At 41.6% G+C, this 24303-nt stretch overlaps 1 protein-coding gene across 2 annotated transcripts in view; it reads left to right on the top strand.

Moving 5' to 3' along the window:
* The window catches only part of ITPR2 (inositol 1,4,5-trisphosphate receptor type 2), a 265378-nt gene that overhangs the window by 228003 nt on the left and 13072 nt on the right, over positions 1-24303 (top strand). For both annotated transcript variants that reach the window (XM_042835042.1, XM_042835041.1), the window contains 4 exons: positions 1579-1671; positions 6426-6553; positions 8807-8972; positions 10212-10372. In XM_042835042.1, coding sequence (XP_042690976.1) covers positions 1579-1671; positions 6426-6553; positions 8807-8972; positions 10212-10372 — 548 coding nt within the window. The remainder of the gene's footprint in view (positions 1-1578; positions 1672-6425; positions 6554-8806; positions 8973-10211; positions 10373-24303) is intronic.

The raw sequence follows: 24303 nt of genomic DNA, 5'->3' as shown, positions 1-24303 counted from the left end.
GATACACACTTAGTGTATAATCTTGGTTTCAGTAAAATAATCAGAAGGTTTTTAGCCAGTTTTTAAAATGGCAGGATTTCAACTTCTTGGAATGAGAGATTTTACCAAAATGGACAGAGAATTGCAAGCTCTATTTGCTAGAAAAAAAGCTAGGTCTGGTATGCTGAGATTTATGTACATGCTACCAACTAGCCTACTGGGAGCAGGGTGCAGAGAAGTACCTGTCTGCATAGAAATACCTGAGAATAACTTTTGCTTAAATTCCTAGAGGAATGTTTTTCCCAATGCTGAGCGCTCCAGACATGCATGCAAGCACAGAACAACCAGGAGGAGCCACCCCAGATTGTGTGCACTCCTTTTTTGCCAGCCTTCTCCTAACTCATACTTCAGGACCTGCTGCACACAAATTAAGCAAAGCTCATTCATGACTTATGGGCATAGGGGAGTATGATGTGCTCATATATCTAATTGATACCATGTAAGAAAAGGAACTTGACAAATTTCTTTAACAGACCTTGCTTTATGTCACTGATCATCTTCAAGAGGCTAAGATGACTTATATTTGATTTACCATTCATTTGGGATCAGAACTTATAATCTGAAGATTCATTTAGAAAAATAATTGTAGCTACCCTAGAAGAAAGGAGGGTGGGTTACATGGAACACTGGTCTGATCCAGAGCAGTAGTTACTGTGTGATTATGTTTCTTCAGTTGAGTTCTTAAGAAGGTTTTAGTGGTATGTGTGTGTGTATTCTTTCTGGCTTAATGCCTTACCATTTCTGATCAAAAACAGATCAAGCAAATATGCTGATGGTATACTGATGGAACGTCTTGCATCCCAAGAAAAGCACTTCAATTTTTTTCTCTATAAAGTAACACAGAGAGTAAGAGTGGATGTGTTTTCTGTGTTACAGAAATTTTCTTAGATTTCTACTTTGGTTGCATCATTTTGCCTTCATTTTTTTTCTGTAAACCTTTTTGTACCTCTGATTTGAAATGCAGAAAATTGTTGAAGACGCACAAAACAAAATTGGTTTGATAAAATCAAGTGGATGTACGCATTTACCTACTCTGGGAATGTTAAATTAGTGTTTTACTCAAAGCCATACATATTTACAAATGAGTACCAAAGTTGTGTTATAATCCTTGAAAACTCTTAAATATTCTACATTCAGGATAACTGAACATCATCTTGGTGTCCTTCTTGTCAGCTTTTGTGAATAATTTATCTAATGGTTTTAAAACTGACATTATTTTTATATCTGACAGTTGTTACTTGCTTTGAATATATTTTGTTTTAACCAGAAGAAGCATCATTTGATGTAGATTCATTAATTTCAGGAGATGAAATAGGAATAGCTGTGATACACAGTAAATATAAAACTGTTTTTGTTCCTTGTGATTGCTTTGAGCTATTGATGCAGAATGTTTGAGGAAGAAGGAACTGGTGGTATAATTTGTTCTGCTTTTTCTTCTCAACTTTTCAAATTGGTGACTTGCTTCTAGAAAAATATTGATTTAAGTCTTTTTATCAGTGCAGTACCTGTCTTTTTGTCAATATTCTGCTATTTCCTTAGGTATTGGTGAAGTCCCCACTACAACCCTCACATCAATGATGGGAGCCTGTGCAAAAGAGAATTGTTCCAAAAGCATTCCTATTATTAACTCAGGTTAGTACAAAAGTTTCCCAAAATTGATGATCAATTGGAACTGAAGGATTTGTGTGTTATTATTACAGAGACTGTGTGTGAAAAGTGATTGTTGTTGTAAGTCAGAAGCACTCAACTTCTGGAATGCTTGGAGCTGGCAACTTGCCTATAATTGAAGTGCTTCCCACACCTGATTACAATTGCAACAACATGGGTTTTGTTATTAAAATAGCATGCTGAATCGTTATGCTTCAACAGACAGGTCTTTTTTTTTTTTTTTTTTTTTAACCTGGCTTTGCTGAGAGAAAAAGCTTGCTGCTTACTTGCAGCATTCTCACCTGCACAGAGTGAGACACAATTAGATCCATTTAGGGCTGCTTGAGTTTGTTTTAATGGTGTAGCATTTAACAGCAAGCTTTTGTTTCCACTTTTCCCATGTGTCTAGGCTGAGGTTGTAGTGTAGGCAGAAAACCTAAGAGCTCAGATCCAGGACCAGCTATGCCTTAATGAGTCGCTGTGGCTGAGTTAAGCATGGGTAGCAGTCCATCTATGTGTTCCCAGCTTGTAGAAAATGCAAGGAAATGAAAGGCTTAATTGCTGTAGTTCAGTGGGCGAATCAGTCTGGTTTTACTTTGTTACCTGCATTATGAAGCTGATCTGTATACAGAAGGACCCTGTCAGCTGTAAGTACGTCCTGTTAAAAAAGGCCTGTACACTGTGTGCAGACCTGGAGATCAAGCCAATTACCAGACACTGGGAGGGGAAGGAGTTTGCTGTGGATCAAGCTGACAGCATTCTCTGCCCTATTTTATTGTTTAAGGCTATGGGATCACTCAGAACCTCTTAACATTAGTGCTAGTCTGTCTCCCCTACTCTCTTCTCCTGAGACAGTATTGTTGTGGCATTTGGTCTTGCACTACAATTGTTGCATTTGTTTTAGTGTGAGTGTGGCCTTTGCAGTGTGAGTGTGCAGTGTATGGTCTATATGGGTGAATAGCCTGTTGACTTGCCAGTGATGGCACTGAGTGAAAAGGAATTGTCTTGGGCCAGTATTTTGAATCACAGAATCACAGAATGGCCTGAACTGAAAAGGACCACAATGATCATTTAGCTTCCACCCCCTGCTATGTGCAGGGTCGCCAACCACCAGACCAGGCTGCCCAGAGCCACATCCAGCCTGGCCTTGAATGCCTCCAGGGATGGGGCAGCCGCAGCCTCCTTGGGCAACCTGTTCCAGTGTGTCACCACCCTCTGGGTGAAAAGTTTTGATTGTAGCTGAGTGTTAGTTGAGAGCTTAGGGCCAGGCTGGGCCACTCTGTGGGGAAGAACTGCTGCCATGATGGCACAGTGATGGAGTGGGCCATGTTATAAGCTGTCCCAGGCTGCATGTGGCCCATGAGTTGGACATGCCTGGTCTACAGGCCTTAACCGCTTCCTGCTACACGTGGTTGCCAGGGTCTGAAGCTGAGGACTTGAGTGCTCCCTTCCTATCCTGTGTTCCAGTGTAGCAATTTCACATGCTTCCTTCTTCCCCTACTGATTTTGAACTTTTTGCTTATTTATTTATTCGTGAAGATGAAGGGTGTGAGGGAGAGGACTATAAAAGCAGGCTTTTTCTCCCCAGCAAGTTTGTAAACAAGTGCATAAATAGGCCTCATAAACAAAATGGAAAGCTGTCTGACTAGATAGAGAAAATAGCCTTGGAGCTATTGCCAAGGCTGCTACATTCAAAAAAGTAATCGATCAGTCAAAAGTGATGCAGCTTAGCTTTTGCCAAGTTCTTTAAATGATAGAAATCTCACATTTCTTATTCTTTGACTACTGTTTCTTTAAAAATTAAACAATAATGGAAGAGGGCTATATGAAACATCTAAGTACCCTCTCACTTAATCTTGGACTACTTCTATTCATCAAGTAATACTAAAGAAACAACATTCAGGAAGAACCATTTTGCTCATTTTGGCCAATGGATAAACTCAGAAGTTACTGAGAATCTACCTTCTGTCCTCTCCTGGGACAGTTCTGCCTTGTGGCAGAAATGTGAGTGCAGTAGCAAAGGCAAGTCAGCCTGGGAGTTGGTGGGATTCATGCTGTAGCAGCATAAAGAAGTTCTCTGCTGTCCGCAGGATACATAAACTGTTTTCAGTGACATCTCAGGTCCACAGTGGAAATGTAGATACGTTGCTTTTTAAATCATACCACAGCAAATCGTTTGTTCTGATGAAGTTGTGCCTCTACCTTGAGCTTCACCGGCTGAGCATGAGCTCAGTCATTGCTTATTTTAGTGATGGAGTTAACTGAGAGCCAGTCTGCTCTGCTCAGGAACGTCCCTTCTCTATAGCTTGCTTCCTCCCCGCTGCATTGAGCTGTCGGCCTAAAAATATTTTGTCTCATTCTCCTGTGGAGTCTCCCACTCTTTACTCCAAAGGCATTCCCATATCACTTAAGTCTTTACCTGGTGAAGTGCTTAAAGGATCTTTACATTCCCAGTAGGTGGGCTTGGCCTTGTGCACTTTGTGCTCTTTAGTTCACAAAGGCCGATGCTGGAAAAATGCAGACACCTTTTTTTAAAGGGAGACATCTTCACTCATTCCACTCACAGGCCTGGTATACCACTTCAGACAAGTTCAGTTTGATCCATGTGGGCATGCAAGTCTCCCTTGCCTCTGCTTGTGTTGCAGCTCAAACCCTGAAGCCAGGTGGCTGTTGGCCACTAGAAGCATTTTTTTACATGAATCTTCCTGTCATCCCACTTCGCTGCCATGTGATTGACATCACAGGGTGGTCTCAGTGCCCATTCTACATCACTTTTGAATTAAACCTGACCAGAAGACAGCCTACCTTAACATTGTCCAGCCATTAATGGGTCACTCACCAGGCTGGAGCTGGTTGCAAGTAAAAGCCTTCTGAACCACATTCAGCATTGACATTGGGTCCGTAGCACCATTTCAAACTCCAGATCCACTCCTGTTGGTAATGTGGGCGTAGTCTGTGTGTATGTGTGTAGACAGGAGCTGTGTCTGAGCTGTGAGAACTGCTGAGCATTAGAGCACATCTGCTGTTTCCAGCACCTGACCCTAGTCTTGTGAGCAACAAAAATCTTGTTCTCTAAGTACGTAAAGGAAATAGAAGCTGTGGCTTTTATAAAGTCTTTGGGTTTTGTGGTTTTTTTTATTATTTCTCTTGTGAATAGTCATCTTTTCAAGCACAGAGATTAGCTCCCAAAACATCCATGGAGTAACGTTTGGAAAAAGGAAATTGGGACAGGATACAAAAGTAGAGGAGACAAATGATATGACTAAGGTCACAGTGTGAGTAAAAATCATCCAGATGCAGCAGAGGAAAAGAAAAAAAAAAAAGATTTCATTGTTTCAGTCCTTTCAATTTCAATATTTGAGCAGTTTTCTGGGAGTTTTTCTTTGTTTCTGTTTTTTTTTAAATCTGGCATTCTTAGAGGTAGCAGTGCCTGCAGTGACTATATAGATCAACAAGGAAGTCTGTCCCATGTCTGCTTTTGCTTTTCTTTTTGCTTAGAGTCTCTTCAGTCAGGGATTCTTTTCCACTTAATTTGCTTGTATAAAAAAGCAGTGGCAAAAGCAGAGGATACCATCTTTGTTCTGCATGTATCTATCACATAAACCACAATTGAGGAACCCATGTTTTAAATCCAAATTGCTTGTCTGTAATGTGAATGCTTTCAGTCAGTTTGGTGTATCAAAGTCTATCTCGGTGCCTCAGATGTGGTGGTTTGGGAGCTGTTAAATATGCTGTTTCAGTTAACTATCCCAGCAGGCTGTTGTTATTTATTAAATTGTATTACAGTAAGTGCGTGAGGCAAACCAAGTGAAAATTGCTGCCTTCACCGCTTAATCAAATGTATCCCTAAAGAGAAAGGGAGAGAGAGGCAGGATAAGCAGCAGTTATAGCCCTGACCCTTCAGCGCAAGCCAGCAGGTCACAGGGAAAAGCTCAAGCAGGGCTCTTCAAAAGGAGGTTGCTGATACAGCCGCAGCTTGAGAGTGCGTGGTGGGAGGAATTCTGGCCAAGGCAGAGGGAGTCCCTCTGGGACTTGTGTTCCAGCCCAGCTCCTCTGCACGTTCAAATACCTCCTGCACAACAGTATCCTCTATGGCTCAGCCAAAACCATGCGGCAACTCAGCAGCAGCGATAAGAATAGAATCCAAGTTTTCAGGCTGAGGTCAGTGAGAGTCTTTCATTTAATGTATGTCAGACCTGCTCTTAGGCACGTGTGCTGGTGCACCAGGGAAAGATCACGGACAGATTTACTGGTACAAAAGCCAGTACCTCCTGAACAATTTGAAATGCTAACATGACTTGGCTTGTGTAGGTAGAGGAATGATTTCACAGGAAGACAATGCTTCTGTGAATGTGCTTCTAATTCTGTGTTTATGTTGCTTCTCTTTTGCACGTCAGCTGTGCGCTTTGGAGGCCTGCTGAAAAAGCAGTCATACTGAAACCAGTGGGAGTATTTGTAAGGGAAGGGATACTCCCATGACTAGAGATGACGACTCTGGTCATAAACGGTTACTGCTTGGGATTTTCGCTGTCTCTCTTCAGGGTAAATGTGGCTGCTGTGCCTAAGAATATCACCAGCAGTGACGTGCAAATGGATAGGGATGATCATTGAAATTCTAGCTAGAGGACACAAAAGGCAGATGTATTGCAGTTACTTTCTCTCATTGAGAATTGTGGCTTTGTTTGATAAGTGATCATTTGATATTCTGTTTCATGAAGGTGCTCTTCTCCTGTTTATAGGTGAGGAAGAGGAGGATGGAATTGAAAGGACCTGTGACACCCTGCTCATGTGCATTGTGACAGTATTAAACCAAGGCCTGCGAAATGGTGGTGGCGTGGGAGACGTGCTCAGAAAGCCTTCCAAAGATGTAAGTGTTTTGGCTGAAGAAATACATTACTCCCTGTGCATCTCATGAATGCCAAAGTCAATTTTGGAGGTTATAGACAGTATTTTTATCTGGTCTCCTCTAATGTCACAGGGTTGATTTATCCATGTAATTTTTACATCTCAGATGGAATACTTAATGGGAAGAGCTGAGCTTGTTGTGATGATGTTACTTGAAGAAAGGAACTGTAGGTAGTAGTTTATCCTTTCTGGAAAACTGGAACATACTGTAACCTTCAAAGCACTGCTAAGTGTTGCTGGATTGGAGCAACAGTAATGTAACTAATGTAGTTTACTACTACATTAGTAGTTACAAATGCAAACTTTTGAAAAGGATTGACTGATAAGTTTATGTCAAGACTCTATTTTAGTATAAAAGGTGTATTTTTAACAGAAATGCAGCCTGGCATCTGCGCTGGAATAGGACCTGTTGCTTATCTGTACTGAACTAGCATCAAAGTCAAAACAGAACTTCATGTATCAGGGTGCAAGTCCTTTTCCAGAAGTTTTCTCCAAAACGCAGTTTGTTTGAAAACTGCTCATAATATTTGGATTTTATGCATTTTGATTCACGTTCAAGAAGAACAGCATAAATAAAGGCAGTGTAGCAGATCTTTGCCCAGTGGACTGCATCTTAACAGAAGGATGAAACTCACAAGTAGTCCCTCAGTAGAATGTGCAAGAGTCCAGAGAAAAATAACTCAGATCTACTACCTCCTTTTGTAGATAGTAGGAATCCAGATCCTTACTCATAGGCTAGGAGATTCTGCAGGCACCACAGTCCATCCACATGAAGTTTGTAGGTGCTTACAAACTTGGAAAATGACCCTTGCCATCTAGCAGTAATGTGATGCTAACTAACTGCATTAAAGCATGTCATAAAAGGTACAAAGTTACAAACAAACGAATGCATGGGAAACTGAGAAAATCGGTGCCTTCCAAGACAGTGTCATGATGAACAGGATCTGGATTTTATGTTTCTCCTTTTTACACTGAGTGTTGTCTCCTGTTTGCCACAGAACAACTTTGCTGTTTTATTGGAAGTGTTAATGAGAGTCCAGTCCAGACTTTGCAAGAAGGGAAATAGTGAAGGCATGAAAATACAAAACTGTGATGAAATGGGGGATGTGAGCACTTCAGAGCAATGTGTGTGCATGCACGTGTTCCATTCCAGAAAGGCACAAGCTTGGTCTGCCCACTCTGAGCCAGCTTATAGCCAGGTGACTGGTTTAGTATAGTGTTAAAGCCATTAATGCATCATGTTTGGGCAGAGCATGGTAGGCTACTTCAGCCTTGGCATCACGTATGCTCCTCTTGCTTCCAGTGGTTCAGTGTGCAAACTTGGCAACAGGACATTCCATAAGCATGTTTCCTTAAGGTTATTCCTGTATGCCACAATGTAGCATTAAGGGTGCTGCGACTAAGATGATCAGGGGGCTGGAGCACCTCCCCTATGAGGACAGGCTGAGGGAGTTGGGCTTGTTCAGCCTGGAGAAGAGAAGCTGCGGGGTGACCTCATTGCAGCCTATCAATACCTGAAGGGAACCTACACCCACGAGGGGAGTAAACTCTTCAAAAGGGCTGACAACAGCAGGACTAGGGGAAATGGATCCAAGTTGAAGGAGGGAAGATTTAGGTTGGATGTTAGGGGGAAGTTCTATACAAGGAGAGTGGTTAGGCCCTGGAACGGGCTGCCCAGGGAGGTTGTGGATGCCCCGTCCTTGGATGTGTTTAAGGCCAGGTTGGACGGGGTCCTGGGCAACCTGATCTGAATGTGTATGTTTGGTGGCCCTGCTAGGCAGGGGGGTTGGAACTACATGATCCTTGAGGTCCCTTCCAACCTGGGTGATTCTGTGATTCTGTGATTCTGTTATTGTAGATCTCAATTGGTACTAGAAGTGTTTATCCCTGTTAGCATGCTGGCTAGGTAATTACCTTCAGTAGAGCGCTACACTAAGGCATGTACGCTGCACCTGGAACACAAGCCTGTCTGTCTCTCCTTGATTTGGGAAACTGCATAAGGAGCAGCAGGAGACCCAAAGAGACAGGAGTACGTGCAGTCAAATCATCTTTGCTTACTCATATAGCCAGTCCCTGTCTGTGCAAGTAAGACTAGCAGAATTTGGCTTATTAGAAGAAAGATGCATAGCTTTGCTTGAGTTAATGTGAAAATGTTGTTTAATATTTTAGACGTTTGCTATTTTTGTATCTTATTGCAACCTTATTATTGTTGCAGGAGCCCTTATTTGCTGCTCGAGTTGTTTATGATCTTCTGTTTTATTTCATTGTCATAATTATTGTTCTAAACCTAATCTTTGGAGTCATCATTGATACATTTGCTGATCTCAGGAGTGAAAAGCAGAAAAAGGAGGAAATACTGAAGACGACATGTTTCATCTGTGGTAAGTTTCTGAGCTATTGAGACGTTTTGTGGGTAAAGGAGTAAAATTAGGGTGAAATAAGAGGAGTTATCTTATGTGAGGGAAGACTGTAAAAATGTCAGAATTTGGTTCCAAATTTGTTCACTCTCAGCAGGAAAAAGATTTGGTTTAGGAGTCAAAAGATAGCTTTGCCAAGAGGTGTTTTCACAGTCTCCAGTTAGGGTCTGAGGGAGAAGTACTGTGTTTTATGCTCGCGTCATCACTATTGATGGAGATGGTGCAGCTGCTGACTTTATTTCACATGTAGCATGATGCAGATGAAAGTACAGCTTGCTATTTCACAGCACAGTGGATTCCAGAAGGGTAACAACAGGAAAATCTGCCTATTTCAGAAGGTGACTTGAAATGGGGAAACAAAAAATTAAATGAAAATCATCCTCATAAAGACCATGGGTGAATTGCCCTTATTTTGAGGTGCAGCCACAAGGAGGACCAGACCTTTACTCCCCCAGGGGACATTAGAATTACCTTCATTTTAGTAGGCTGGGTGTTGTTTCCATGGTTGTACTGGCAGGGATGAACACTGTGCAGAGTTTTAGTGTCAGTGGGAGCCCCTACAAGAGATCCAAGGAGAAAAGCTGTAACGTGGAGAAAAACATTGGTGAATCCTCTCCTTTCTCACTTTGTCATTCTCCTTTAGAGATTGGAGCAGATACGACAAAGAATAGAATGAAATTCTTACAACTGCATCTCTGTAGAGACTATATTTCTGCAGAGCTGCAGACTCACCTTCGCTGTAGGTTTAAGTGCTCAGCAATCCCACCACAGCTTAAGTGGGACTACTCACATGCTTGGTGCTAAGCACGTGCATAAATCTTTGCAAGATCAGGACTGAGACTGCATGCTGTGTGCTAACCAGTATACATTTAGAAAGGATCAGAGTCAACACTCGTAAGGCACTTTATAGCCTTCAGCACAGAAGGCACTGTAAAACTGTAACTTATTTATTATACTGTTATTGTTATTAAGGGGAAATATCACAAAAGAGAATAAGCTTTGCGCTGAAAGAATTCTGTCAGGAATGCCTTCTGGCCTGGTATTTCATGCCTGGCAGTTACTGTATGTGGTTATAGCTTTTAAATTAAGATCCTTCAAATTTATGATCCTTCAAATTAATTTGGGTCCCTGTCTCTAACATATTTAACCAGTATTTTTGTATTATTTATTTATTTATTTGTACTACGTTCATGTCTTTTGCAGGACTGGAGAGAGACAAATTTGATAACAAGACAGTTTCATTTGAGGAGCATATAAAGTCAGAACACAACATGTGGCATTATTTGTACTTTATAGTTCTTGTCAAAGTGAAAGATCCAACAGAATACACTGGTCCAGAGAGCTATGTAGCACAAATGATTGTGGTAAGTCAATTTGAGCACGTGCTTTATGCAATGGCTAGATGTTCTTTGCAGCATGAGCAGAGCATATCTGTCTTTTTCCCTCTGCCTGAACAATGGGAGGCATCGATCTGTGTTTTTAGAGATCTTTTCACGTGTCTTACACAGTCTGCAACAAAGCCCGGTCTTAAACATAATGAAAAAGATGAAAACAGAGGCCACAGTCTCTAGTTTGGCTTTCGTGCTCTCATGCTCTGTGGTTTCCGCTCCCTCATTAGCCAAACCAGAGGCAGAGGAGCATGCATCATAACATCTGCTACTGCTTTGTCCAGGATCTCTGGGCTGCTGTCCAGAAAAATGATGTCTCCTGCTGAACAGCAGAGCACAGGGTCAGTGTTGAGGGCTAGCATTTTCTCCTACGGCTGCTTCTGAACAAGCTATTGAAAAGACCAAGATGAGCTTCTGTGGGGATTTTAAGAGCTGCAGAAACTGCATTATGATGCAGTAAGTATGACTTGGGTTCAGAAAGAGAAATTTGATGACACAGGAGCACATAGATGTTCAATTACATTTCGTTTCCAACTTGCTGCCAAAGAGGGTGCATCCCCATGAGAGAGAGAGAGGGCTGGTACCAGTGTTTGGGCTTCATTTTTTAGTAACTTCCCCAACATCCCTATGAACAGCAGTATTCAGGTATTCTTACTTGTTGTGATATCCTGGTACACCATTTTGTTCCTGTGAATTTCCTGGCAGTTATTGCATTGCCACGAGCTCTTGCCAGGGTCTGTGGTTGCAGAGCTGGTGTATGTCTGAATCTCAGACGGGAGTGTAAACAAGTACACATCAGGCTACTGTTCATGCATTTCTGCAGCCATATTTTTTATTGAGAGCATCTACTCTGTTATCCTTCATTGAGCCTTTGATTATACATACTGCCCAACCTCACAACTGAAATTCTGGGTGCTCATACAGTCCTCAGCCCAGCCAAGGGGAGGAGAAATGAAATATCCTTTAATTTCGGCCGTCTGAAAATGAGGCACCCGGCTTAAATTGTTGCCAGCTCCCTGCCCTGTCAGTGAAGAAAGCTGGATCATTTACCTTGCCTTAAGATAGGTGTCTAGGATGGTGGTGCTAACACACCATGGCAACGCCTTTCTCACTCCATAGAGGGTCTAAATGATCCATTTAGACAAGGCGCCGAGCTGGGTGCTGGCTGAATCTAGAGGAGAGGATTCACACGGCACACTTCTGTAAGTGCTGTTACTGCTACATGGAAGGCAGTGTGGAGGGTCATGGGAATTGAGCGTTCAGGTACAGAGGAATGGCCTGTATCCATGGAACTTGGAACTGCCAATCCTGTAGACCAACTCAGTACATTTATGCTGTTAGGCAGTAATGGATCTCCTGCTGTGTAATGGGCAAAATAGAAAAGCTAAAACAAAAGCTTGCATCCTATGTTCCATTACAGGAAATTATTCATAGTGTCAAGTTGTCCTCTAATACCTGAAACATTTCTAGCTTATCTCAGAGATGCTCTTTAATTCACAGAACATTTCCAGACTGTAGGGCCTGTCTCCTTTGTCTGGTCCTTCCTTACTCTCCTCTTCTTCCCTCTCCCTGAGATGTTTATATGGTTTTAAACTTTGAAAGTGTGTATGTTAAGTATTAATGTTTAATTCCAAGGGATGCATTAATATTCATAGTAAGTGTATTCATCCTGTGGCAGCAGAGGTTTGAATTTTCTGATGCAATTCACTAATGTATTTTACGTTTGCATTAATAGTTGGAACTCCTGTTTGAATATCTAAAATATTAACAGAAAAGCACCAAAACGTGTGTGGCCTCAAGCACTGAACCGATTTCTCGGAGCTCCTCTGGGGCAGAATGCTGATAGTTTGAGTGGTTAATAGTAGTCAAGAGTTTGGAATTATTAAAGCCTCTGAGCAAGGGCTTGGTGTTTTTTTTTTCCATGTGTATGTATGAAAACTGTCATCCTAGATGGTGAGAGGGTTGCATATGGGCCTAGAAATGAAACATAATGCTTACAAGGAATGGAAGGAGGGAATGTAGGAATGGAAAGAAAGAGAAACAGTATTTGAACAAATTATGTGTTGTGGGATTAGCATTTGTATCTCTGTGTAGTTAAAATTCTCCTGTACAAAATCTAGGGAAGGTGTGCTGCAGAAATGCTGGTTGTGTGAAGCAGAAGCAATTGGAACTGTTGAAGTGAATAAAAAGGGGCTCTTTCTCTTGGAGCCAGAGATTACTCAATACCACATGGTAGAAGGGCTATTAAGAAATGAAAGAAAATAATCTGACTAGAAGAATGGAGTGTTCTGCAAGTATGATATTCAGCTGGAAGAAATTGAAAGAAGGAACTTTGCTTATGACCAGAAGAGTAAAAAGCCATTGGTGCTGATGGAGGTTATGTGTTTTGCGTGTGTCAAACCCAGCATGATAACAATGGAACAATATTGCACATATGTGGAATGTATAACCTCCCATGCAGAAATTAAATGTGAGATATTTTCTTTTACCTTAAGACAGGGAGAAAAACTGATTAAGACTTTTTGGTTGACTGGAAGCTGTGCAACCACTCTTGAAATTCTGGGACAGGTAACAAAGTCCCTGATAAGGGGCTTAGATTCTAGTTAGAATCTGGCACAAGAGAGGCAGACTTCAAATGAACATTTCATAAGGGAACCGAGGCTTGCCAGTGAAACAGATTCATTACCAAATGAGGCTGATGAGGCTGATGTGACACCGTAATTCAAGTGGGAATCCAAAATATATAGAGAAGAGGCTCAAGGCAGAAGGCAATGCAGCATTCAAAGTCCAAAGTGAGAAAAGAATATGCATTTTCCTTTTCTAAATGAACCTGAGGAAGATAATTCCTAGCATATCAGAAAAGATGCAAGAAATGCAGTGGATTACAGTGTATAGTGATGAGAACAGACAAAGGGGAGGATGGCAGCATTCTTGTTCGAAGGGCTTTTTCGCTGAGCAGTGGATAAACACTGTGGCAGAAGATGGATTAGCCATCAAGCTGAAAATGAGGAAAAGTTATTATTTTTAACATGGATGCTGCTGCTTAAGCCAGAAGGTTGGTGGAAACAGTGTGGCTAGCACTGCGCTCAGTGGAAGATAAACATGGTAGATGTCTGAATTTACCATAGAGCGTGCCAGCAGGATCCAGTTAATACACTGAAGATGCTTAAGGCTAGTTTCAAGAGTAGGGCATTCTCAGGACTTTTTTGAAGGGGACAAAGAGGAATGATATTCAGTGTTTTGGGTTGTACAGAAAATGGAAGAATTCTATGAATAGTACTCCTGGAAAAGCTTTCCTAGCCTTGCTAGTTTTTATTACAATTAAGTAGACCTCCATGTCTGTTTCTATAGCTTTAACGAGTCAAACCCAAATTCTGTGTTTTCACAACCGGAATACTTAAGAAAGAATTTTTAGTCAAATGTGACTTTCAAGGCTCAGACCCAACCTTAAATAAATGTAAGTCAAATTTTGGAGTATTCTTCAGTAACTTCTTTAAATAGAAAGTGGAGTTTAGCTCCACATATCATCCTCACTACCCCTGCAGCTATAGTTAACTAATTACTAACTGTACTTCTGTACACTGTACTGCAAAAAAAAAAACAACATTGATGTGGTTTACAGTATAACTAAGTACCAGGGTAAATGTCTACATTTTCTGGTAGTCTCTTTTCTCCACTGCCCATCAGGACCCCAAAATATGACTGACTGTGATACAACTCTGTCTTGGTCATGATTCGTATGTCTATCAAAAAGTGAAACACCTTGTTTTAAGATATGGTGATAACATAACTGGAAGAAACTGGAATGGTCTGATTTTCTTGTTCTCATCATAGAATCACAGCAGGTCTTGGGTTGGACCCTAAAGACCATCCAGTTCCTACCTCCTGCTATGGGCAGGGCTGCCACTCACAAGACCAGGCTGCCCAGGGTCCCATCCAACCTGGCCTTTATTTCCTCCAGGGATGGAGCACCCACAGCTTCACTGGGCAACTTGTTCAATGCCTCATTACCTTCTGAGTAAAGAATTTCCTCCTCATAGCTAACTTACATCTATGCTCTTTTAGTTTAAAACCATCCCCTGTGCTCTTTTAGTTTAAAACCATCCCCTGTAGTCCTGTCACTATAAGACCGTGTCTAGTCTGCTTGCAAGCTGCTTTTAAGTACTGGAAGACCACAATGAGGTCTCCCCAGAGCCTTCTCTTCTGCAAGCTAAATAAGTCCAGCTCCTTCAACCTTACTTCATTGGAAGGGTGCTCCAGCTCCCTGAGCATGTCTGTGGCCTCCTCCGAACCCATTCCAGCAGCTCTAATTTTTTCTTATGCTGTCTTATAATACTTTTTGGAAGACAACAAAATTCCTGTCAAAAGGGACAGAAATTACTTCCTGTGTAACTTCACTTCCCGATTTTCCAGTTCAAAAAAGAAACTTGCAGGTAATCTTCTAGACACTCCTCACTCAAAGGCAATACTTTTCCAAGTCCCCAAATTGACTTGTATTTCTATCCCAGGCAAGGTTTGTTTCAAGGCATTTCTAATAGCTTGCAGTCTTTAAGTCTCTAACTTCAAAAGTCCTTAGGGCGGAGACATTTTTCTTTCTTCCTCTGGACCACAGACATAGGCTGCAAGCTCCTGGGATTTTGGTTTTCCCAGCAGCTCTGTATTTGCTTCAGCACTTAGCACTGAGCAGTGGCTGAAGTAATCAGTAGCTATAGAATGGATTGTGAAACAACACGTAGTTTAAACTCTTCTGGATTTTCAGTCAGTGACTGTGTGGGGATGCTGTGGGAAAAAAAGCACTTCAAATCTGTTGGTGCTGCCCATTCTTCTGGCACAGTATCTTATATCAGTCCTTGTGTGAAACACTAATGAATATTAAATCGAGGCGGTAGGTTTTATTATCTGTTGGTTATCCAGTCTTCTTTTTTGAAGTCAGACGTGATTATTCCATATCCAAGAAGACAGAAATTTTGAAAAGCTGGATACGTGACTTGTATTTGCACCAAGAAACTGCATGAGTTATACCCCTATTGAATTTTCATTCCTGAAGAAAAACTTCTTATCTTACTCATTTGACCAGAAATTCCATCCCTTGCAAACTCATAAAGATGCACATAACTTGTATTGCATCAATACAGCAGCATTTGAATGTTCCTTGTGTTCATTTGTCAGAGGAGAGACAGTTTAATGTAATAACTGGAACAGTGAAGGTTAACATCCAAATTTTTTGATTCTCTTTTCAGCGATGCAATTTATACATTAAGATTTCTATTTGCAGTTTTGGTAGCTGCAGATAGATAAATGGAGGCAAAAATGTTGTTGATTAATTACTGCATTTTTTGCAGCAACTCAGAGGGAGAAATGAATTAGCCTATGGTTTATTTCTCCGTTCATTTGCAAAAATAAAAAGCTATGGGCATGGTAATTGAAATAATGATTTCACCCATTGGAAGAATGACTGACTATAGCAAACGAAGCCCTGAAAGTTTTGTTCTCGCGTGCACTGTCCACAGTTCTTAGCAAGTTTCATAATGGATTTTATCAGCATTAGTGCTACCTGTCATAACTACATAATTACAACATCTAATTATATTATTACTTATTTACTCTAATTATGTAATTGGATGTAATTGGTGCAATTACATAACTCCCCAAACAGCTGAAAACTGCTCTAAAACCAGCCAGTGTTCGTAAGAGTAAAGGATTCTGTGATGCATTTGGCCAGGTCCCTAAAGCAAGGCAATCTTCAGTAGGAAATGAATGGTTCTGTCCTCTTGCCGTGGAGATCATTGGGACATTGAGCCCTTTATACTGTGATAGTATCTAAAAAGTATTATTTAACATTTTGTTTCATCTGTGTAAACATAGGTAAATATATCATCCCTGGGTAGCAAATTCATAATCTTAAGCATCTTTTCAGGCTGCTCTTCAGGATACCTTGTATTCCCACTGAAATCCATGTCAAAATTCCCATCAGTGTTATAAGCATTAAGCAGAAGAGACAGCTTGAGTCTGAAATTCTGATTGATGAGTTTCTTTACTTATTCAGTTTTCTTTAAAGGCACTTTTTTGCTTTTTCACTGGTAATGTGACAAAATATTTTTGCTACTTCATTCTAAACATTGAGATAGCGTCAGCTTAGTTTCACTAACATTATTAAATAAAATAAGTATTTGGCAAAATGTCTTGGCAATTTCCATGTCACAAGGAAACAATTCTAGATCTTTGGGTGGTGTTTGCTGTGATTGTTTTTAAGTGCTGAAGTTTGAAAATCGAGATGAACTTAATTCTCCCATGAGCTGGTGCTGCGGTATCTTCTCTTCCTCCCTCCAGTCTCATGCTTTTGCCTTCTTTTTCTGTTAGATATCCAGAAGTGGTTATTAAATTCAAAAGCAGCACTGGGAATAATGCCAAGTGAGCCATCAAGGAGCCTCATGACAGCTGTCATTCTGCCTTCACTGTGTGCCATTTTCTGTTGGTTTCCTGCCCTCTGCTGCCTTGATGCTGTCCAGGCTCAGATCTTGGCTGCAGTCACTGTGAGGTCCTGGCCAAAGTAAGCCTCTGAGGCTCATGGCAACTGTGACCAGGGTGGAGCTGTCGGGTATCACAGAGAAATCTCAGCCTTTGGCATCATGAGGCCATGAGCCTAACATCCAGCCTATTCAGTGGCCACCCCCAGGCAAATCAGGGATCTCCAGCTCTGGAGGAGGCAGGTGTAAAGGGAAAGAAGCAGGTGACGTGAAGGCAATGAAAAAGCACAAAGGAAGGAGGAGAGTATCCTGACAGTGGGCCAGCAAGCAGAAGCAGAGTTTGTAGAACAAGCTGTTCTTTTCTGTGTCAGTGTTTTTCAAAGAATGTAATAAAATAATATGTACTAAAAGGGCTGTTGACCTCAGGTCTTAAAATATAACTTCTTTGTAGAAGAAAAAAAAATGTTCTGGCATCCAGGATTTTTTCTATTCTGCTATCCTTTGTTTTTTGAATTTTGGAAGCAAGAATTTTCTCTGCTAATTTTTCTCTCTGGTCTGTAGACACTCAACCATTCTGTGACACTCTTATTACAGCCAAAGATTGCTGCTCAGGTAGTCTAAGAATGGCCTGAACCATAGAAATGTCAATGCAGGGTTGCATTAATACAGCAGAAGGGACACTCTGGTTGACAAGAACATGCATAGGGTGTTTCTCACTTGCACTCTGGTGATTTGTGCTAGACAGTTTGCGAAGTTTCCTCATCCAGATGTCCAACAGACCCTTCTGTTGCAATTTACCAGAACAATAGCAGAGGGGACAGAATCATAGAATCATAGAATTTGTGAATGACTTGGGTCAGAAGGGACCTCAAGGATCATGGTGTTCAAACCCCCCTGCCAGAGACAGGGCCACCAACCTCCAGATCTGGTTCTAGGCCAGGCTGCCCAGGGTCTCATCCAACCTGCCCTTGAACACCTCCAGGGACGGGGCATCTACAGCCTCTCTGGCAGGACAACCAATGTGTTTGCTTACACACTGCAGTTCTTCTGCAGTTTGCAGCCCTGTGTCCCAATGTATCAATGGCTATTTAAGACATGCCACTCTGAAGTGCACGTGTTGAGCAGAGGACGCACCACTGATTCTACTGCTTCTCTGCAGATAGGAAAATAGTCAGCAGGGAGTAAGGGCACACAGCTGATAGGGGTGACCCTGTCAACTGCTACAGCTAAATCTGCCAGGGGCTGTGAGCTGTGGTTCTTAAACTGGCTTGCTATAAATAAACTTGTATTTTTAAGGTTTCTTCATTATCATAAATTCTAGTTCAACACTAAGTTTCTGATCTGGCAACTCACAGACTTCAAAATGCTCATAGAGTTATGCATCCAAATGTTCCACTGGAGTGGGGCATAGACTTTATAACTTTCAGGAAGCTAATAATGCTCCCATTGTTAGAACTGATTTATTTTGCTGCTAAAAACTGGCCTTCCTCCAGAAAGGAGCAGATGTTATCAAAGCAAAGCTTGCAAGGATGAGATGTATGTACATAGCATTAAGCTATGCAACTTTTCCTTAATTACTTTTAAAAGACTGATACAATGCATGTCACATTATGAGTAATTACTTGCTGTGGCAGTTAGACCAATAGCATAAAAGCTAGATGCTAAATAAGATCTGAGGTCTCACTGACAGGCTAATTTCCTAGGAAATACAATGTTGCTTTTGTCTGTAGTTGTGTTTTCATAAAAGAAGCAATTAAAAAAATATGCCTAAATAGATGATTTACTGCTCCCATTTTTGTTATGCTCAATGTAGGGGAGAGGAGGACTGAGCAGTCAGCTCTCCGTGTCCTTCCACATGGAAGCAGGCCTCCTAGCATTCAGACTAGGTGCACCAAGTCCCAGAAACAGTCATTTTTGTGCATCAAGGCCTACCTAAAATTGACAGAGGATCTCAGAGCTGTTGAGGGGTGATAAGGAATCACTGAACAAAGCTGGAAATATACTTAATACAGGTTCAAGCACTGCTTTTGACCCATTCCCTCATATACAGGAGCATGACTCAGTTTTACCTTTACAGAACATGCTGGGGTGTTGTTGCTCTTCTTTCTGCTAAGTATTGCATTATTTTTCTATTGTTGTTTTTCCTATTGCTCAAAATTAACGTTCATTTCTTTAGGTAATCCATTACTGTTTTCCTTCTCCATGTAATTTTGCCTCTATGTTATTATCTCACGAGAGTGCTGAACACCTCCCTCTCCACTTCATAAAATAAGCAATTACAGTAATGTGCCTAATTAGCTGATTTCCTTCCCATTTGTGTGTTTCTCAGAGCGTGAAGAGTTAGTATCACATTGAGGACTTTGCATCTCTGCATGAAGCTCCTGTTCTACAAGAGAGCAGAGCGTCTTCTCTTTCACTTCAAGGGCTGTGCCTCTTTCAGATATGGGCTCTTTCTGGTCCACCATAAATAATTTGGTTGGCCTTCTTAGCTAGGTGATGTGTGAGGTGCGGGGAAATAAAAGGAAAGGTGAGCTTCATTTGGGACCTCATTTAAAAGCTGGAGGCTTTAATGGCTTACGCTTATATACATTCTTTCAAAGGCAAGAAAAATTATTTCTACTGTTGCTGTTTGAACAGGAAACCACAGATCTGATCCTGATCCGTGATTCCTTACAAATGATATCATTAGCTGGAGTAAGAGAAAGACCAGCACCAACCACAGATGCTACAGCACGGGCAGTTTTGGTGCATGCAGTGAGGGCATGGAGATAAGCTTCATCCCTCCAGCTGACTCAGTGAGGGGACAGCCACACAACTGTGCAGTGCCATTGTCCCTGCTGCATTGCTGCTCAGCCCTACACTGTAAACTCCTGAAGGGACAGGTCCCAACACCAGCACAATCCTGTTGTTTTGTTGTTTTTTTTCTCCCTCTCCTTTGAAATTACTTTTGAATAAAAAGCTGTAATGTAATTGAAAGCTACAGAGTGAAACCTAAAACTCTCCAAGAGTATATTCATCCTGAGATTTGTTTTTTTCCCCTGAGGTCTGGGAGCAGTGAGTTGATAATACCTAGCACCGCTCTTTTTGGATCTTGTGGTGTTGTAGCTCTGCTTAGTTTCCTCTTCATTTGAAGGATTTGTCTGCTGAACAATATTTAGGCTTTGAGGACTGATGTTGCTATAAAGTTGTGTTCTGCCTTGATAGTACAGTGTAGTCACAGTCTCCTTGTCCTTTTTCCAACTCCAGTTCATTCAATTTGTTAATTAAAATAAATGAGCTGAGTTGGATTCCTGTTTCTTTGTTTGCTGCTGGCCTTAAAATCTCAAGGAGGGGTCTGGACACAAGGCAGTTTTCCTTGAAACTTGCACATCCCCACGAACATCTAGAGGAGGTGATCCAGCTGGAGCACCCTGGAGCTGAGCAGCACTGCTGGCAGGACACAGGCTGCGGTTCCCTGCTGGAATCCACTCCCGCCTCGACCTGCCAGAGGCTGGAGCTGTTAACTTTCCAGACAGCTTGCAAAAACCACCTTTTATCCCTTTGTTAAGAAGCATGTGGCTGAGATGGATCTGTGTGTGGGCAGACCTTCATTCTGTGATTTCAAATGATGGAAAGGCTGTCCAAGGCTTTGGATAGGCACCTACTTCTGCTTGAAAGCCTGGCAGAAGCAGCTGCTCAGTTCTCCCAGGAATGGAAGTACATGGCTTTGCCCAGTGAGACCTGAACCTTAACTGGAGTTGTAGATACTAAGTTCATTCCCAAAGGGGCAATGTCACATTCAGATCCCAAAGCATATAAACTGAATTCGTTTGATTTTGCACTCTAGGAGAAGCAACAAACACAGGAAGTCTTCGGCGTTACTTGAGAATATTATTGCAACATTTGAAAACGATTATTGTTCTTTGTATTACAGCATTACTAAGCTTCTGGCTTCTTGAATGAGGAAGACGCTCCAAAATTGTCCACAGCTAAGACAGATAGCTGCAGATGCTGAGGAAAAGAAGGACTGTGGGTTTCCCAAAGACAGAAAAGCAATTAGTAAAAGAACAGGGAGATGAGTCTGAGGCAGTTGACTTGTGAAGGACATCATTTAAAAGTTAAACTGAAGTCACTGGGATGACATTCTGCAAAAAGTAAAATGGGAAAGATGTAATAGTTCTGCTTCTGAGTTCTGAGTTCTCACAGTTGAGAGACAGTGAGAGCTGCAAGGACTGCATGCACCAGTAGCATTTTACAAGGTGTCATGGACATGATGAAGTTGCTTGTTTTCTGTATCTGTTGTGGGAAGAAAAATGTGCAGGTGTGTATTGCTCCATGTGGATAAGTTTCTGAATTTGTATAACTTTGGTTTCATTGTGCCACTTATCTTTTGGGATCTGTTTTTTGAGATTTGTGCCAGGATTTTCAAGTCTTTTTCCTAGAATCTTCTCTCTTTTTAGTTCTGGGATTGTGTGTATGATAAAAAGCAAAGATTGCATCATCTTTAATAAAAGAGAAGATATATAGCCTAACGGAATCAGATTAGTTATGGAGAAAGAAATCAATCAGGTTGGCAAATTGTATCTGTGGGACAATGTGCAAAATGTTTGTTTCATACAGTATTTATTGAACAAATTTATTGAGAAGATGGTTAAAAGTGCTATACAGAAGAAAAAAAAAAAAGCAAACCAGGAACCATTTTGTTCAATTTTAATGACATTGATGTATTTTTTACATCATGAAATCTTGCAATATTACCAACAACAATCCCTGATAAAGTACTTTACACAATTGCCTCACAGGGCATTTTGAGATAAAAGTGTGTATCGGAGATTGTAAATTGCCTGCATCCAATTTATATATAATGGAACCCACTACAGCCATCCTACAAAATTCAATAGATCAGGAATCACATTACAGTTCTTTGGGTTTGGGGTAGTAGTAGCCTTAAAGAGTCTCCAAAACAAACAGGCGAGCTTAAATCATGTTTAATGAACACTGTGTATTTTATACACATGTGATTAAAATGTTTTGTCTCTGTTTTTCATTTTGCCGGGTGCTGCTGAAGGAAAATTGTAACTCTGGGGTTGTGAAACTGATCATCTGCTTGTTCTCAACAGAAACTGCATTTTAATTGAACAGAACAAACCATATTTAAATGCTGGGCTGAAAAAAAAGAAAAAGAAAAAGAAAAAAAAAAAAAAACAGGAAAAAGCAGATCTGCACAGAGGATCTGTTTCAATATTTTCCTAGCAATGCGAACAAGAGAGCTAAATGAAAATGTAGTGCAGGCAGCTAGAGGTTCACATTGTCGCAAGACATTTTTTCCTTTATCGATCTGTGCCTGCAGCCTCTGAAAACAGTGTGCAGTAGCCATCAACCTGAGTGAGCAGACATCCCACTTTGCGGGCCCATCCCACTGTTTTCCACCTCTTCCCCAGTGGCTCTGGGAACAAAAGTGCTCTGTGCTTCCCAATGGGGTTTGTGGGGCCAGGTAGGGTGCAGCCATGGCCAGAGCCTCTCAGAGGCCTCTTGATGCGTGCTTAGGTGAGGAGATGGGCTCAGAGAGCACAGGAATGTGGAAGCAGTCGAACACAGCGAGTGGTCTGCAGACAGCTTGGAGAGCTTGTTGGTGATGCTCAGGCCCATATGGCTGAAAGGCAGCTGTGGCCCCGTGGTGTTTTGTCAGGAGACACTTCAAAGAGAAACCTGGAGCTCTTTCTTCTCTGACTGATGCTCGACTGTGTGCATTTATACAAACGCATGGTATATGAGCGGTCACATCCTTGTTTAAAAGGACATTTGTTCCCTATAGCCCATTAGGGACAGGTAATAATTCTAATTAATTTTAAAAGAAAATGTATTGTAAGTTGTCCTTTCATACCGCACCATGTGCAGAATACATCAGAGCCAGAACGGACCCAAAGCAGACCGTTCAGATCAGGATTCAGGGAGTATCCTAAACCAGAACAATCGCACCACGATCGGTGAAGCTATGCCTGTGTGAAGCTGAGAACAAGGTCAAGTCCTGAGCCTCTGAAAAATGAGTCTCCAGCTGAGTCTTTGTATTTCCCAAAGATTCTGTTACGCCAAATTGAAGCTAAAGCTAGAAAATGGACAGTACTTGCAAAAAGTAAGGTGATAGGGCCAGAGAACTAAATCTAAATGTCAAAAAATGCATACATTTCAACAAGCACGCTCCTGAATCCCATGCTACAAAAGATATGAGGTAAAAGGTCGTGGCTGGGAGATTAACAAGGGGGTTAGACCCTGATTCACTGTATCAAACCAGCTCTTCCATTGCCAGAAACAGGTCAAAGTGTATGCTGTCCTCATCAGCTGAACAGCAGGTATGTATCTAAGGAGCAGACAACCAGCCTGTCCCTCTCAGTTATGTGGTACTGTAGGGTATGTTTACCCTGCAGTGGTATTAGGGGCATGGGCTTGTGTGTGGATTTAGTGTCTGGAGTCAGTGTCCGGGGTGCTCCCTCCAACATGCCTTGCAAAAGGAAATCAATACTAAAAGAGGATCAGAAGAATGGAGACTTCAGTGAAATAGACTTCAGGCTGGCTGATGGTGCGTGGGTAGGAATGACCTGGGGCTGCATAAGCACCTGAATTCTGTTCACTGTAAGTGCAGCCAACAGAACTATCGTTGGAAGACACAGCCATTCAGCTACACGTGAACCAGCACAACAAACAAGCAGTGAATTTGCTGAAACGATGCTGGGAGCAGTTAGGGAATGAGAGGGAGAGTGAAGCTGGGGCTGGAGGCACGTTGGCAGCAGCGATGGAGTTTGTGGGCAGCTCAGGCCCTCTCCTGTCACTGGGTGCCCCATGCAGTGTGCCAGGCAAGGTGCCACCCAGCAGCAGGGTGCCTGTGCAGCTCGACTGCAGCATCGCAGTGAGCTGTGGAGGAGATGGAGAGCAGCCAGGTGCCTCTGTGTGAGGATGGCCATACGGCCATTGCTTTACGCTGTTCTTCTACAGAGACAGCTGGAACTAAAACAGAGCCTCTCATGCTGCCATTAAAAGGTTCTTTTTTTAAGGACATGTGCACTTAATGTCAGAATATTGAAACCATATCCACGTGAATAAAGTTAGCAAGCCAGTGATTCATTGCTGTTTCAAATCTCTATCTAGCCACAGTAAATTTCTGCTCAGTAGTGACAGTCTGTGTCCACATGCAAGCTATGATTTACAGCGCTGTGTTTTGTATCAACAACATCTGTTTAACAAAAGGAAAAAAAAAGCCAAGAACATTTATTTTCTAATCTCTGTACCAGATGTTGTTTCTTTATGCACAAGATCCAGGGATTATATCAGAAATAACTTAATTATTTTAAATGAATAATCTGAAGTGTTCTTCCTAAAGCTTGTCCCATAACCACTAACAACATGAAAACATAGGAATGTGGAAAAGTAAATTCATATTTTGCACAAATCTATAATTATATCTAT

The sequence above is a fragment of the Centrocercus urophasianus genome, unplaced genomic scaffold (assembly GCF_019232065.1).
Source record: "Centrocercus urophasianus isolate 14NV4802_14NV808 unplaced genomic scaffold, USGS_Curo_1.0 seq_5, whole genome shotgun sequence".
In the NCBI taxonomy this organism is placed as follows: domain Eukaryota; kingdom Metazoa; phylum Chordata; class Aves; order Galliformes; family Phasianidae; genus Centrocercus; species Centrocercus urophasianus.
Note: the sequence above shows the minus strand (reverse complement) of the source record. Positions and strands in the feature narration are given on the sequence as shown.